Genomic DNA, 14,751 nt, shown 5'->3' on the forward strand with positions numbered 1-14,751 from the left:
TATAAGTATGTGATTTTTGAACAGGCAGTATTAGGCTTTTACTAGTAAAACTGTTTTATTTAGTTATAATACCCATCTCCAAGAGCTTGAAGTTAAAATTACCAGGGTCTGCAACTGAGTTGTACGTAACTTTCCTTGAGAATGACTTGTTTTTCATTAAAATAATTTTTAAACCACTCTGTGTTCCACTTCTGTGTAACACTCTGATATGGGTTTTTGGAAAGGCCACACGAAACCAGCTTTATGAAATGGTGGATTGGCCCTTATTTTGGAAAATCCTCCAGTTATTTATCAAGAAATATATATCCATGAATTTCTGAACCATCATCATTAAGACCTGCTTCATTGTTAACTGGGGACTCCCACAGTTTCCCTTCTTTTGTCCACTAGGTCATCTGTTCAAAACCATTCTGAAAGGGCTGTTCATTTACTGTGGCTAACTGCTTAGCAAATTCCATATCCCAAGTGAAGGTGATGTTTCTGTTTCAGGTGCCTCTTTTAACTGCCTTAATCTCAAAGATATTAAGTCTCTTCTTGAATATATTTTTCCTAAGATTTTTTTCTAAGATAAGTGATCTTCTCCTGGTTATGATCATTGTCAGGTCCTTCAGCACGCTGAAACTGATGTACTGGTCTTCTAGTAACTCTAGCTGTAGTAGATCTGGCAACGTTCATATCTGATATTATGTTACTGAAACTAATTTTAGGTATTTCTCCATCTTTTTGTGCCCTTGGGTCTTCCTTATGCTGCTGGAGCTGCCTGAGTAGCTCCAATTTGGTCATTGTTTTTAGACAACCTATTCTTAGGAAAAATGTCTATTTTTCTATATCCCTATTTCAGATAAAGATTTATCACTGATTTTTGATAATATTTGTTATTGCATTTATCTACTTTTGTTGAAATGTCAGTTTCAGTGTGTCTGTTCCTCATTTACTCAGTCAGTATTTCCTGAGTACCTGAAGTTTCAGGTACTCCTTTAAATCCTGAGGGCACACAAATGAACAGAAGAGGTAATATCCCTGCTCTCAGAGAGCTGGCATACTATAATGTGCACATTGTTTTAGAGACACCTGGGAATATGAGCACTTTTTCAAAACCATTTCTTTACAGAATCCAATTTTAAAATCCTTGATAAAATCTCTGCATTGCCTATACCACACTTGTAGACTGTGTTTTAAATAGTTGATTTTTTTTAAAAAAACAGAAGCAGGTTTAAACATTTCTTGATTCTTTCTAATAATAAAAACTCAGCCAAAAAGTATTTTCTTACCATGACAACTTGGTAAGGCTCTATTCCATCCAGGTCTTCCATCATCTCCTATGATACAGGTGAGTGTTGAATAACCTTGAAGAACATAGCCAGCATCACAGTAATAGGTGACTGTTGACCCTAATTTATAATCCATTCCAAGTCTGGTGCCATTCATTATGTTGCCTGGATCAAAGCAGGACTCTCGGAGTTTTGCTGTAAAACAATGTTGATATAAAATTAATTACTTTAAAATACAATAATCTATGAAACTTTTAATATTTCTTCATTTCTACCTCTAGATAAACAGAAAGCACCAACACCCTTTCTGCCTCTGTTTGAGGGCTCAAAGTACAAAGTAGTCCTTAACCATATCTGACGTTTTGCTAATTCACATTGATTAGTAAAAGATAAAATTCTTCCTTGGTCTTTTCATTAAAATCAGTATCTAATATTTATGGTCAAACAGGGTTTTGTGGTTTATTATAAATTATGTGCTATAATCCATGCATAAGTATTTTAAATGAATTATTTTGGAAAAGAACTTATTTCTTTATTTAATATTTCATTATTTAAAAGATCTTCCCCCCAAATGATGTACACTCATTCCATGTGACTGAACATAGATACAGTACTACTGCCTATGTTGATCTCAGTTCATCACTAGGAAGAAAGTAAAAGCCCCTATGTCTCTGCCCTGATACCATTTCTCTTAACCTACCTCATTCCCCACATTTCTGTCAGAGGTCTGCCCATTAAAACAGAGTAACAAAATCTTTATAATATCCAAACCATGATCTTTTTGGACAGAGGGTCTATGTCAAAGCCAATAACTTTCAAAGCTAATAGTAACAGACAAATTGAAAAGTAAAGTCCATTCACAACAAAGAACTGTTTTCTGTGGACCCAGGTAGTAAACTAGAGAGACTGAGAGAATATTTTGAAAATATGTAGAGAAACAGATTAGTTCATCCATTCTGGTAAATAAGTAGTAGAACACTGTGTTGTTAACAGATCTGGGTAACACCTTAATATTTCCATTTTATTATTATTATAGATTACTTAAGAAATAAGAGAGATGAGCAATGTAAGGGACATCGCAAATTCAAGATAACAAATGTGATTTTCTACATTAGAATTTATATTAATGGGAATTCAGGAGGTGGGTGTACCTTTGGATAGGACTCGTGGAATCACTGGAATTTAAGTCAACAATATCTTGGTGTTCAGCTATTACAGAAATCATATTGTTATAATATATCAAAATCTGATTTATTTTAACAGAAAAAATATTTTTATTCCATTCATTAAAGTTTGCAGAGTTCCAAGTGCTTCAACATTTATAGGAAATGATGAGAAATTTATGCTTTAGGAAAAAATACTTCAATAGACTTCTCTGAATTCAACTAAAGAGGAAGCGGTGGGGGACTCTCCTGGTGGCACAGTGGTTGAGAATCCGCCTGCCAATGCAGGGGACATGGGTTCGAGCTCTGTCCGGGAAGATCCTACATGCCGCGGAGCAACTAAGCCCGTGCGCCATAACTGCTGAGACTGTGCTCTACAGCCCACGAGCCACAACTACTGAAGCCCTGGCACCTAGAGCCGGTGCTCCGCAACAGGAGAAGCCACCATAATGAGAAGCACGCGCACCGCAGTGAAGAGTAGCCCCTGCTCGCCACAACTAGAGAAAGCCCGTGTGCAGCAACGAAGACCCAACGCAGCCAAAAAAGAAGAGGAAATGGTGGAAACAAACCTTTACATGATTTTAATATTTAGAATACCGGAGGAATGGAAAAGGTCCACTTTTTTTCCTTCCTTCCTTCTTTCCAACAAATACTTAAGAGTCCATTATCCAACTAACACCAGAAATACAGCAGTGGACAATGAAAAAATATTCTAGCCCTCATGGCTTTTACAGTCTATAAAGAAAATAACTAAATAAATACTTGTGATTGTGATGTGTGCTGCATAAGGAGAAGCATTCAGAACCTTCCTGAAGAACTGACATCTAACCTGAGCATTGAAGGGTAATGAGCAGACTAGGTGAAAGGGAGATGAGAGACATGAAGGGGGAAGTTGTACTAGAGCTTGTTAAGTCCGATAAACCTGATTTCTGAGCTTCACTCCAAAACTAAATAACTTGATCTCCCAAAGGCATGTACAAGCATGCATACACACACCAGCACAAGAAATTTGTATTTCATATATCATATTCAGATTTCAATAAAAAATTGCTCCCCAGCCCAAGGAATTATATTTCTTCCCAGATAAAATATGCATATGATACTATTTTAAGGAAAGAACCAGTAGGCTCTTTGGTCACTAAGAATGAGGATTTGGTGTTGCAGAGGTTGGTTTGTTTAATTTTTAGGAATAAAACCTGACATTGATCCTTTTCTTAAATAAGCAGGAAAACACAATGTAATTTTTAGGCAGAACAGCAACCTAACATTTACAGCTGTCCTTCATGAAACTGAACTAAATTCCTTGAGAGAAAAGGATTGAAATTACTATTTAAAAGGATTAATCTCTTTGACAAGTCTAACTGCCTAACATTCATCTTTTGAAAAGTTTGCTTTTTTCCTTCTTTAAAGTTTTCCCCAAATTTTCAGTGACATATCAGTGAATCTGTAATATGATACAAACCTCCTACTTTTGGAGGAAAGGGAAACATGGTTGACAAATTAAAAATATTGATTCTGTAACAATTTTATATTGCTAGCCTCATTTTGATAGTATTCATTTATCTCATTATTATGTTTACATACTGCTTTAAATCCTTGAATTTAAAGGATTAGCTTTCTATAAATAGCTTTCTATGAATAATACTGCCCTTATTTCCCTGTATGCCACAGCAATTACATCTGGAAATTTTGAGAACATCTGGAGAATCCTTATATAAAGGGCTAGGAAGCAGATGGAAAGATGATTTTAGTTTTAGAAAAAAAATGTGAGGCAGACAAGTTGATAGTATTTTAATGAATAATTAATTTAATAAAATAATTTACTTTATGAATAATTCATTTTATGAATCATTAAAATTTATGAATAATAGTAATTTGCCTACTGAATAGATCCCAGGTAAAAGAGCCCCTTGCTTTATATTCTCCAAATAAAGCATATTAGATGATGTCTGCTGGAAGACAGAAGTGATCATAAGCAATAGAGCTTATATCTTAGCTATAGATTTGTTTTTCATTTTTACAAAAAAAATATTTTTCAGAATTTCTTCCACATGAAATTAAAGTATTGTAAATGCTTATTTTAATGAAAAAGTTTGACATTAGAACGCTGAAAAATGTGTCTTGAAGAAGATCCAATTGGAAAAATTAAAGCTTTACTATGTTCTTGTTTTCATTTTATTAATAAAGACTTACAGATGGTATTATAATAAGGCTAAACTCCCTTCAAGCTGTGTATGCATTGTAGTCCCCTCATATGATCATAATAAGTCCCGAGAGGCTCTCTCTATTGGCAGATCCATAGTTCACAGAGGGCCAGATTTCCCAAGGTGCTTTTTGAAAATAAATATAAACCACACATGTATCTCTTTTCTTTTGGAAAACATTGCTAAAACGTAAATTAAACAATTGGTGCAGAACACCTCAGGGTAAAGCTGAAATGTAATAGGTTGCTCTGTGAAAAGATGTATCTTACCTTAAAGTCATATGTTAATTTAGAAAGTAACTCATGATACGTTAAGGTTCGTGGAGAAGGTGGCTAACTTATGCCATATATAAACAACCATTGTTAAGTCTGCCACTGCAGATTTTTGGTGCATATAAATTGACATCCCCTATCAGCTAAAACACCAGCTGCCAGGAGGTCCCTTTCAGTAGCACAAGACTGTATATATTCTCTCTCCTTCATGTAAATAATATATTTTGTTAAAATAATATAGATATCACTACTATGAGTCACATTTATTAAATATTATAATTAGAATTATTTAAAACATACTTGACATCATTTAAAATAGCCTTAATACAAAAACAATGCAAAAGAGAGCATTGTTTAAAATAAAATACGTATCCAAGTATGAATTTCTTAATATTGTATCTCATTGAAATTACATTAAGATAAATGGAGACAAGACTGATTTAAACTCTTTGGGGACATTGCTTTCAAGTTAGCAAAACATCTCCCCTTACCTTCAAACGTCTACTTCTTTGCTCCAGTTTACTACTGTCTACAACAGTGGAGCATATCCACCATTTGCTTTATGTAAATGTAAAATGGTATTCCTTCTAGAATCCATGTTAGCAAGCCTGTGTATTTGTGATGTTTGACTACAGCATTTGTTCACTGTTCAAATGCTTTGCACAACTACTATGTATTTGCAAACAAACAGAAATAAGATTCAGTCTATCTTCAAGAGGGAGATGAATAGATAGGTATGAACACAAGCAATGGCAACTATACTCTGGTGTGAGCTCTAATAGAGGTAGGTGCTGGACCTATGGCTTTTTAAATAAAGACCTACTAATACCATTATTTAGAGCAAGTCAGGACTTAAAAGCTTTACTTTTTCAGTGCTAACAGAAATCAACAGAGTCAAAGTATATAACATGAATTACAAATGACAGAGGAATAGTTCTTACTATCCAGGACATCCAGTTATACGTCAATTCATTTTGGGGGTGCACATTTTATCTTGAAAATTCGGACATGTTTGTTTGCCTATGGCAGAAATAAACATCAAGACTACTTTATTAGCTTTAAGGAACTAGACTATTAAAGAGATAACAGTTTTTAAGAAATAGGGAGGTTGATAGGAAAAGACAGATCCTGGAGACCCTGAAGTGAGGGATGGAATTTCCCTACAGATGAGAATTTTGAGGGCCAGTCCAGAAAATTAATTAGGTTGGATTTGGAGAGTATCATAAACTCAGCACTAACTTTGTAAAGAAATACCATCTGGAGTACAAAAATAAGACCTCATGAAATTGTGTGTAAGTGGGCACTGGTGTAGTAGCTGAGGATGGTGGGGAGTAGTTGTAGGGTCCAAGGAGAAGAATTATAGTTCATGGAATGCTTATGTATTTCTCTCTGCCTGTACTCTTATATTTTTATTTGCCTTTACTCTTATTGGAAGTAATAATTTATGTCATTTTATGCAATTCATTTTAACAATCTGATTCTCAATTTTGTCATTTGTAAAATAGGGATAGCAATACTTATCTCATAATGCTATTAGTTAACAGTTTTTTGCATTTATAAGTGTGTCTGCTAAAGGGAAAGACAGAGATACTATATTGAAAGAGTTAATCATTGTAACTAGAATAAAGTATCACATAATGAGTAATAAATATTGTCCTATTTAAAAAAACATTGTATTGGTGTCCCTTTTCCTATGGCAGCATAAATCTTAACCTTTTGGAAATAATGGGACATGGAAATTGATCAAGACAGGAAACAGGAAGGGAAATACATTCAGCTGAGATATGGCAAGTAGGTTTTATCTCAAGTGCTAAATTACATGGATTTAGTAATGGCTACCTGGAATGTAGAGAAAGGATTGTGAAGTCAAGTTCAGTTTCCGTGACAAAGAATGCTGTAACACATTAGCACAATCTGCCCTGAGTATGGTAGAATTTGTGGCATTCTTCCTGTGTCTGTTATCCTATGGATCTCTGGAAATGTTTTATTAAATACCAATTCACAATAGAACCTAGCTTTACTGACTTGCTTACAGTTTCCTTCTCTCTTTCTCTCTTTTTCTCCCTCTCCCTCTCCCATTCTCCCTCTCTCCCTCCCTTCCTTCCTTCCTTCCTTCCTTCCTTCCTTCCTTCCTTCCTTCCTTTCTTCCTAAACAGGTCTTGTTTATAAGCCTATCACCTTGCAGATATAAGCAGCTACTCCTAAAGAGTCAAGTTCTCATTTGTAAAATGCAGGACATGAATGTGTCTCTAAGGTTTCTTACATTTCAATAATGTTATGATTCTAATTATGTCTTGACTTAAAATAGAAAACACCTCTTTAAGCAACTCAAAATCGATCAGTTAAATAATTATCAAACAATTACAATGTGTAGGCATTATTCTAAGGCACTCATTGTATAGTGGTAAATAAACCGAGTTCTTGCTCTTAAGAAGCTTGTATTTTAGTATATATGTAGGGATTTAGTGGCATCAATGGGAGTGTGTATATTAAATAAATAAGCAAATAACTGAACAATAAAATATCAAGAAATGATATGACTTTGATAAAAGGAGAAAATTTTGATAGGATAGAAAAATCAAAAGGAGTAGAAAGCTCAAAATAAGATCAAAAAAGCGAATAAATATTAATAAACTCAGTACATCAAAAAAATGAGAAAAATACAATATATATGTACTTGAAAATAGGTTCCCATAATATATAAAACAAAAATCACTAGAATTTTAAGAAAAAACTAAAAATTAAGAATTATAATAGATTTCCCTAACTATTTCAATAATTGCTAGGCCAAGCAGATTTTTCAAAAATGGCAAGGGCATAAATATTTGAGAAATATAATTAGAGAGCTTGATTTAATGAGTATATATAAAAAACTGCACCCATAAATTGAATGACACTCTTTTCTCCAAGCACACAGGGAACATGCATAAAAACTGACCATATAAGAGGCCACAAAACACATCTTAACATATGCCTCTTCCAGTGGGAGAGTTTTGGCATGTTGCTCAAGTTCAACTCTCCATAAGACCAATGCTTCCTAAACCATAGTCACAAAGTCTAAGCTTTCCCATGATCCCCTGGTTTGGAGCAGCTAGTATTTTCATACAACCCCAATAAATAGCTGGCACCCTAAATCCTTACTGTTTGGTAGCAAATAGCTCATATATTCTCCCACTGAGCAGGCCATTTTCTTACTTTGCTCTGTAAGATGAGAGACCCATAGAGGGTTCAATCTTTCCATCAGAATGAAGTCCATATCATGTCAGTGTTGAGCAGATACCTTGCTCTGGCAAGCATTTCCAAGTAATGATGGACATATTGGAGAGCTCCAAACAACTGTTTCCGGCTGACTTGTTTTTCATTTCCCTAAAAAAGCCTTCCTTAACCCATGCCATGCATGCCATGGGAAGTTGTGGAATTTATCTTGACTTCCTTTGACAGCCCTGAGGAAACAAACCCTTCTTCCCAGTGCAAATTCAGAAGGAGTTTCAATTGTATATGTAATATTATATTTATTAAAACAAGAATATCAAGATCTGAAGCAAATATGGCACCATGTTTGTCAAGCTGGATGGTAAATACTTTGAAGTTTGTTTTACTATTCTGTATAATTTTTAGCTATTGAAAATATTTCATAATTAAAAAAAAGAAAATCTAAGCAGTAAGTAATAAATTCAAAGTATGCATTTTCAGAACTCAAATGATCCCTTTATCAGTTTGTCCTTTATGGACTCAACTACTGAAAAATAAATTTTAACTTTAAACAACTAAGATCTAATTTGTCCTTATAGTCATTGAATATAAAACTTAAGAAAAATATATTTATAAATATCCAGAGCATTGTAATATTGATTCATTTAAATACTTGCAGAAATATTCTAAAATATTATCATCATCACAATTTACCCTATTCTGAATATTGACATATTTAAATATTTTTTGACATTTTCTGAAACATGATTGTCAAAATACTTTGTGAGTAGTATACTTTGTGAGTATTCTCTTTATCACTGAGAGTAGTCTCTGAATACCTGATATTTGAGTGAATCCTCAGCTTCCAAAAAATGACTTTGCTTTTTAAGAAATATTTTGTGGTCTCAGCCAACTCCTGCAGTATACTAATTGCTTATTTGTTTGCCTGATACATTTCCTTTGGTAGTAATTAGGAAAATGCTAATTTCCTTCTCACTCATAGGAAAAGTCTACAGTGAGAGCTCTTTTGTGAGCTGAATTGTAGGTAGTCTGCATTAAGAAATGCATATATTACTAACATCTGACAATGGTCAATACAACATTATTCTCCTGTATAAAATGTTCAAAATTTAAATCATGATGCTAAAATCAAATGTTCACATTTACCTTTATATTCTAAATGAAATCCAGTGTAACTAACAGATCCATCACTCCGAAAAGCCAAATGCATGGTATTTGAGCTGCTTTCTATTCTCTCTGGTAACTTGCTGTCTTGAAAACTTCCAATCAGTGGGCTATTACTGTCTGGTCCATCATATATATAGAGGAAGTCATAGTTTGGTTCTATGCTAAAACTAAAATGAAAGAAAAAGAAAGCAAGCAAGAAAGAAAGAAAGAAAGGGAGAGAGAAAGAGAAAAAAGTGGAATGGTTATTACTAAGGTATTAAGCATAATAGTCACATAATCATGTATTAATTCAATCAACATCTTTAAAAATAACAACAGACCCTGTCAAAATAAGCTAATTTGAAAATTCACCTGGCAACAGCACACTGAATATGCATATCAAATCAGCACTGGAAAAGAGAAAAGACACCTTGATATTTTCAAATATTTCTAAGTTGGCATTGTGTCTATAGGGAATAAAAATGACTGTAAGGCAAACAGTTTATAAGCTGATGAAAGGATACAGGATTTGGAGTCAGAGTTTAGGTTCAAGCATTGCTTCTGCCTTTGTTAGCTACATATGCTTATGCAAGTTACTTTATATCAGTAAAATGTGTAAGACAATAACCATTTTTAAAAATTTTTCTTCCAGATATTTTACATCATAAAAATGCAACCTCTCTTTTGTCTGTCAATGGTACTATTTCCCTTGAACTTCAAAATTTAAGAGCATTTTTGCTGTTTTAAAATTCACCTCAACATGTCAGATTCAAACAAAAGTTGTAAAGACAAAATTTGCATTTAAATTACTCAAAGCACCACACATTGTACTAGGTATTCTTTTTCCTGAAAGTAAATATATTTTCTTCTTTTAGAACCTAGTATAGGCAAATCAAACCAATACACTCTTCATCAAAATTAGTGTGTGAATAAAGACATTTTAGCATGTAAACTATTCAAATCAATATTTGAATATTGCAAAATTTGCATGATAAACTTGCCTTAAAACCTTCAAAGTATGAGAATTGTCCCATAGTGATTATAGAACCCACATACTTAGAAGGCAGAAGACATGTAATCATGTGTCTATTACCTAACTCATACTGTGGCAGAGGAAAGGATGGACTCAAGTGGGTCATTAGGAAAAGTCAAGAAGTTCATGATATAAAATAAAACCAATAAACCTTGCTGTTGTTAAACATCCATCAATGGAGAAACTATTTTGTCAAGTTTTACCACCTCTGCATCTAAACAAAAAACTTGCTAGGTTGGGAGATACTATTTCCAAATCCACTAGATTGATAGAGGTTGTTTCCACAATTCTGATCCTTTATGTATACATGTACAAGGGAGAGGAATCTAGCTAGTTTACCTGCACATAAATAGTGGTGAAGAAAGACTGGGATAATGCAGAGGTTACCAACTTCCCGTATAAAGGGACAATGCAACATGAGAAAACTGGGGGACCACCATATTGTTATATTTTGTTTTAATAGTAGCTTCACATGTCTGATTCAGTTAATTACTCTTGAAACCTTTCAGAGAGTATGAGGCCTGAATTTTGGTAATGTAGCAGAAGTCAGTGGTTAAGGTCTTATTTCATTACTTACTACCCTTGTTCTGGGGTAAAACACAACTTTCTGAAAGTCATGTCTTTTATCGTTAAGGTTCGATGAGAATTACAATTTCCTTACCTATCTCACTATTGGAAGAATCACTAGAAACAAGTTCTTTGTAAAGGATATAGTAAGTATAGTCTAAATGTACTATCTTTGGAAGGCCAAAAGCCTATTTAACAATAGTAATTTCAGTATTTTTTGTTTTAAATTTCTAGTTTGGGTTTAAATAAATAATTCAAAATATTGATTTATAACTTCTCTGGAAATGAGAATAAAACAAAAAACAATCTTTTTCTAGGAATCTTTAGAATGTTATCTATAATAATTATTTTTCCTTAAAAACTGGAAAGATAGTACATTCCAATAGTATGTTCTATTTTACAAAGCACTTTCATAAATATTAACTTGGTCTTGTCAATAATTCTCTGGTATAAGGAAGAGATTATCATTTCCATTTTCCCAATGAGGCCCTAAAACGTCAGTGGTCTCCCTAAGATCACATAATAAACGACACAGCTGGAAATCAACTTTTGGTCATGCACTTCATGTAATACAGCCTTCTACCACTCAGTTATTAACTACAATAAATTTTTTAAGTAAACTAAGCCCTGTATCATACACCCTGACATTTCTAATGTTGGTACTGTCATTTCCTCTACTGTAAAAATGGGAAAAGTAGTACTTACTTCAGGAAACTGTCTTATAACTGAGTCCTGGCATATAACTAACATTGTCATCATTGTTGCTTTGTTATTACCAATTATCAATGTATCACTACAAATTATAGAAATAATTCCATATATTTTTACTTTTTAAATTTTTCATGAGTTTGAATTACCCTTTTTTTAATTTCTTTTTTTAAACCTGGCTTCAACATATTAGAAAGATTTTTCAGCTTAATATTTTACATAAATAACAAGCACCTTTGACATGCTAGCAGAAGAAGGGGCTGTGTTAATAGAGCCAACAGACATCAGTCTTGGACATTGACGATTAGGAACATTTCTAGTTAGAAACGCTTTAAGTTGCTGGTACCTAACATTCCCATTGAAATCTTAAGGAAAAGAGTTAGGTCAGGTTCTGTGAAACAGCTGTTAGCTCCATGTGAGGAAACAGAGGCTCATTCATATAAATAACTTACCCAAGGTAACACAAATGATAGCGGCAGAGCTGGGGCTCAAACTCAGTGGTTTCTTTGCCACACGGGAAACTGCAGCCTCTACTGCTTCAGTACTAAGCTAACCCTGCAGCTGATACTGCTAAATAACAAATGTAAATTTTGGAACACCTCATGTTAAGTTCTATCAGGAGGCAAGTTCTGCTGAGAGAGTATAGGAAAATATCCATCAAATTCTTGTCAGCTTGACTTAATGAGACCACCAGCAAGGACAGTAGGTAGAATATGTATCTTCCCAAGTCCAGTGGTGGTGCTGCACCTATGGGTATTTAGATACTTCAAAAAAGTTTTCGGTGGTACACATATGGGAGAAAAAATTCCTTGAAATATTGACCTTTTAATCTTTAAGTTTAGGACAAACAGAACTTTTTGAAACAGTGATGGTAAGTTCAGGGAGGGAGGAAATGTTATAAAGAGATAGCATTTCGTGACAGTCAATAAACTACTCAACCTTTAACACATCTCCTCTATATTGGAAACTGGTGAAAGATGCTCACTCATCTGCAGTTCTGTAGCCTTCAGAACTACATTGGCATCTGTGCTACTATACAGGGATTTGTAAACCGTTTATTGCAAAATATTAGCATTGAAATCGGTAAAAAACAACAACAACAAAAAAAACCTAAAAAATGTCATGCAGAGAAATAAATTTGCCTAGTGAAATGCTAAAGCAAATGAGCAAAAAGATTTTTAAAATGTGGAAATGTATGGGAACTCACCTGATAAATGCCAAGGAGATAACATAGTCTGTGTTCACGGTGAGAGTCCAGTCACAGTCCCTGCTGTGGGGATATGGGTGAGGGAAGTTTGGTGAAAGAATAAAGCCTGAAGATCCTGTTAAATTGCCTCCACAGGGTGCTTAAATTTAAAACAAACAAACAAAACCCCTTAAGTGATTAATTAAATGTATTATATATCAGTATTTGTAAAAACACTTATTTTAAAAAGTTTAGGTTTTGTACAGATGATTTTTTACAGTACTGGATGCTTAAATACTGCATTATCTTTCAAGAAAGACAATTAAAATACTAAATACATACATACATACATTGAATTTAGCTCCTTTACTGGCTTCAAACAATAAGAAAAAGTTATATTTCTTTCCCTTTCTATTACTATTTTGTTTCATGTAAAAGAAAAGCATTAAGAAGAGGAGTAAAAATGGTTTCACCCTGGTTACTAGGAAAAAATCTGAAGGTTACTGCAAAAAAGATAGAAACAAAACAAAGCAAAACAAAATCTCTAATAATAAGTGGAATAATAGAATATGAGATATTTAGCTCATTTTCAAATCTTCCCTGCTACCTTTATTTACAGAGGAAGAGGCTTTGATAATGGTTAATGAGTGAAAATGGATAACTATCTGAGAACCAATAGCACTTTACTCCTATACTGAGTGTTAGGATATTCTTAAATTCTAGTTGCCTGACTTGTTGATGAAAATAGACAGTTGTTATTATTGTGGCCCAAACAAAGGTTTCTGTAACACTTCAAAGGAGAGTCTCAAAAAATTGTCAGAGAAATTCAGAGATTAGATTCTTCACGGGATTACTGTCGGAGTCTGTTAAACACAGATTGATCAGGAAATAATATATTACACAAAGTTGGCAGCTGCAGAAAAATAGATAAATTAAGATATGGAGGGTCCTGGTGGTGGAGTGTGAGAGTAGGGATGTAAATATAGGTATGCGCACCGAGAAAGAGAGAGATTGAGACCGAGATTGGGATTCTCATGATGTAATGACATCTCCTACACATAATCACCACATCATCATTGTTATCTGAGTTTTAAAATTACAGTTTTCCTCAGATCAATTTTACCATTCAGTTGTAAGGCATACGGGATTCTCTTGACAGCATAAAACTGGTTTTGGAAGGAGGAGAATTTTGGTTCTGGTAACATTTCAGATATTTATTCTTTGCCTGAGCCTAGATATGCAATATCATCATTAGAATTTGGTAATTTTTACCATCTTAAATAATGGATGTCTGCTATTATTGATACATTTCCCCATGACCCTCTGCTACCTTTGTCTCAGTGCCTCAGTCACAGTAGATGACCTACTCTACTGAGAATATTTATTTGCTGAGCCTTAATTTATTTACCACGACTTACCTATCACCTGTATGGTTTTTGTGGTGTATCAAATGATTAAACAAACTACCTGAACTTTAGTTCTCCCTATTCAAACTTCAACGCTTCCTGAATATTTAACGAGTCCCTCCTATTAATCAGGATAACACCCTCGACTCAATCACACAATCTCTCTTCCTTCTCCAGAACCTGTGTTCATTTGTCTCCTTTATTCTCTCTGGTTTCTTCCCCTTTGTCCACAGGTGTTCAAGTCTCTTTCATCCTAAAAATAAAACAAAGTCTCCTCTAGCCTATTTCCTTTCACCTTTTCTTCAACTGAAAATGTTGAATTTTACCTGATGGTTAAGAAATCCCCTCACCCTTTTGTGTTTGGTTATATGGGTTCACTGTGAAAAACCACCCTTTACCATCTGACTCAGATAAGATTCACTTATCAGGTCTTTGATAAAATCCTTTAAATAAGCCCCCTCATTTTCCTATGACAAGACCAGACATGGACCCTGCAAATTCCCATTCTTTGACTCAAATGATTAGTTGAATTGCTTGACCTCACTGATCAATCACAATAAACTGCTTGTAACCAAACTTTGG

At 34.0% G+C, this 14,751-nt stretch overlaps 1 protein-coding gene and 1 pseudogene across 3 annotated transcripts in view; both read right to left on the reverse strand.

Moving 5' to 3' along the window:
• Window positions 1-14,751, reverse strand: part of CSMD3 (CUB and Sushi multiple domains 3) — a 1,080,105-nt gene that overhangs the window by 267,313 nt on the left and 798,041 nt on the right. For all 3 annotated transcript variants that reach the window (XM_060035246.1, XM_060035245.1, XM_060035244.1), the window contains 3 exons: window positions 12,785-12,923; window positions 9,270-9,457; window positions 1,272-1,466 (listed from right to left, as the gene is read on the reverse strand). In XM_060035246.1, the coding sequence (XP_059891229.1) occupies window positions 1,272-1,466; window positions 9,270-9,457; window positions 12,785-12,923 (522 nt within the window). The remainder of the gene's footprint in view (window positions 1-1,271; window positions 1,467-9,269; window positions 9,458-12,784; window positions 12,924-14,751) is intronic.
• Window positions 99-783, reverse strand: LOC132413390 (small ribosomal subunit protein mS31 pseudogene; annotated as a pseudogene).

Source organism: Delphinus delphis, chromosome 17 (assembly GCF_949987515.2).
Source record: "Delphinus delphis chromosome 17, mDelDel1.2, whole genome shotgun sequence".
Lineage (NCBI taxonomy): Eukaryota > Metazoa > Chordata > Mammalia > Artiodactyla > Delphinidae > Delphinus > Delphinus delphis.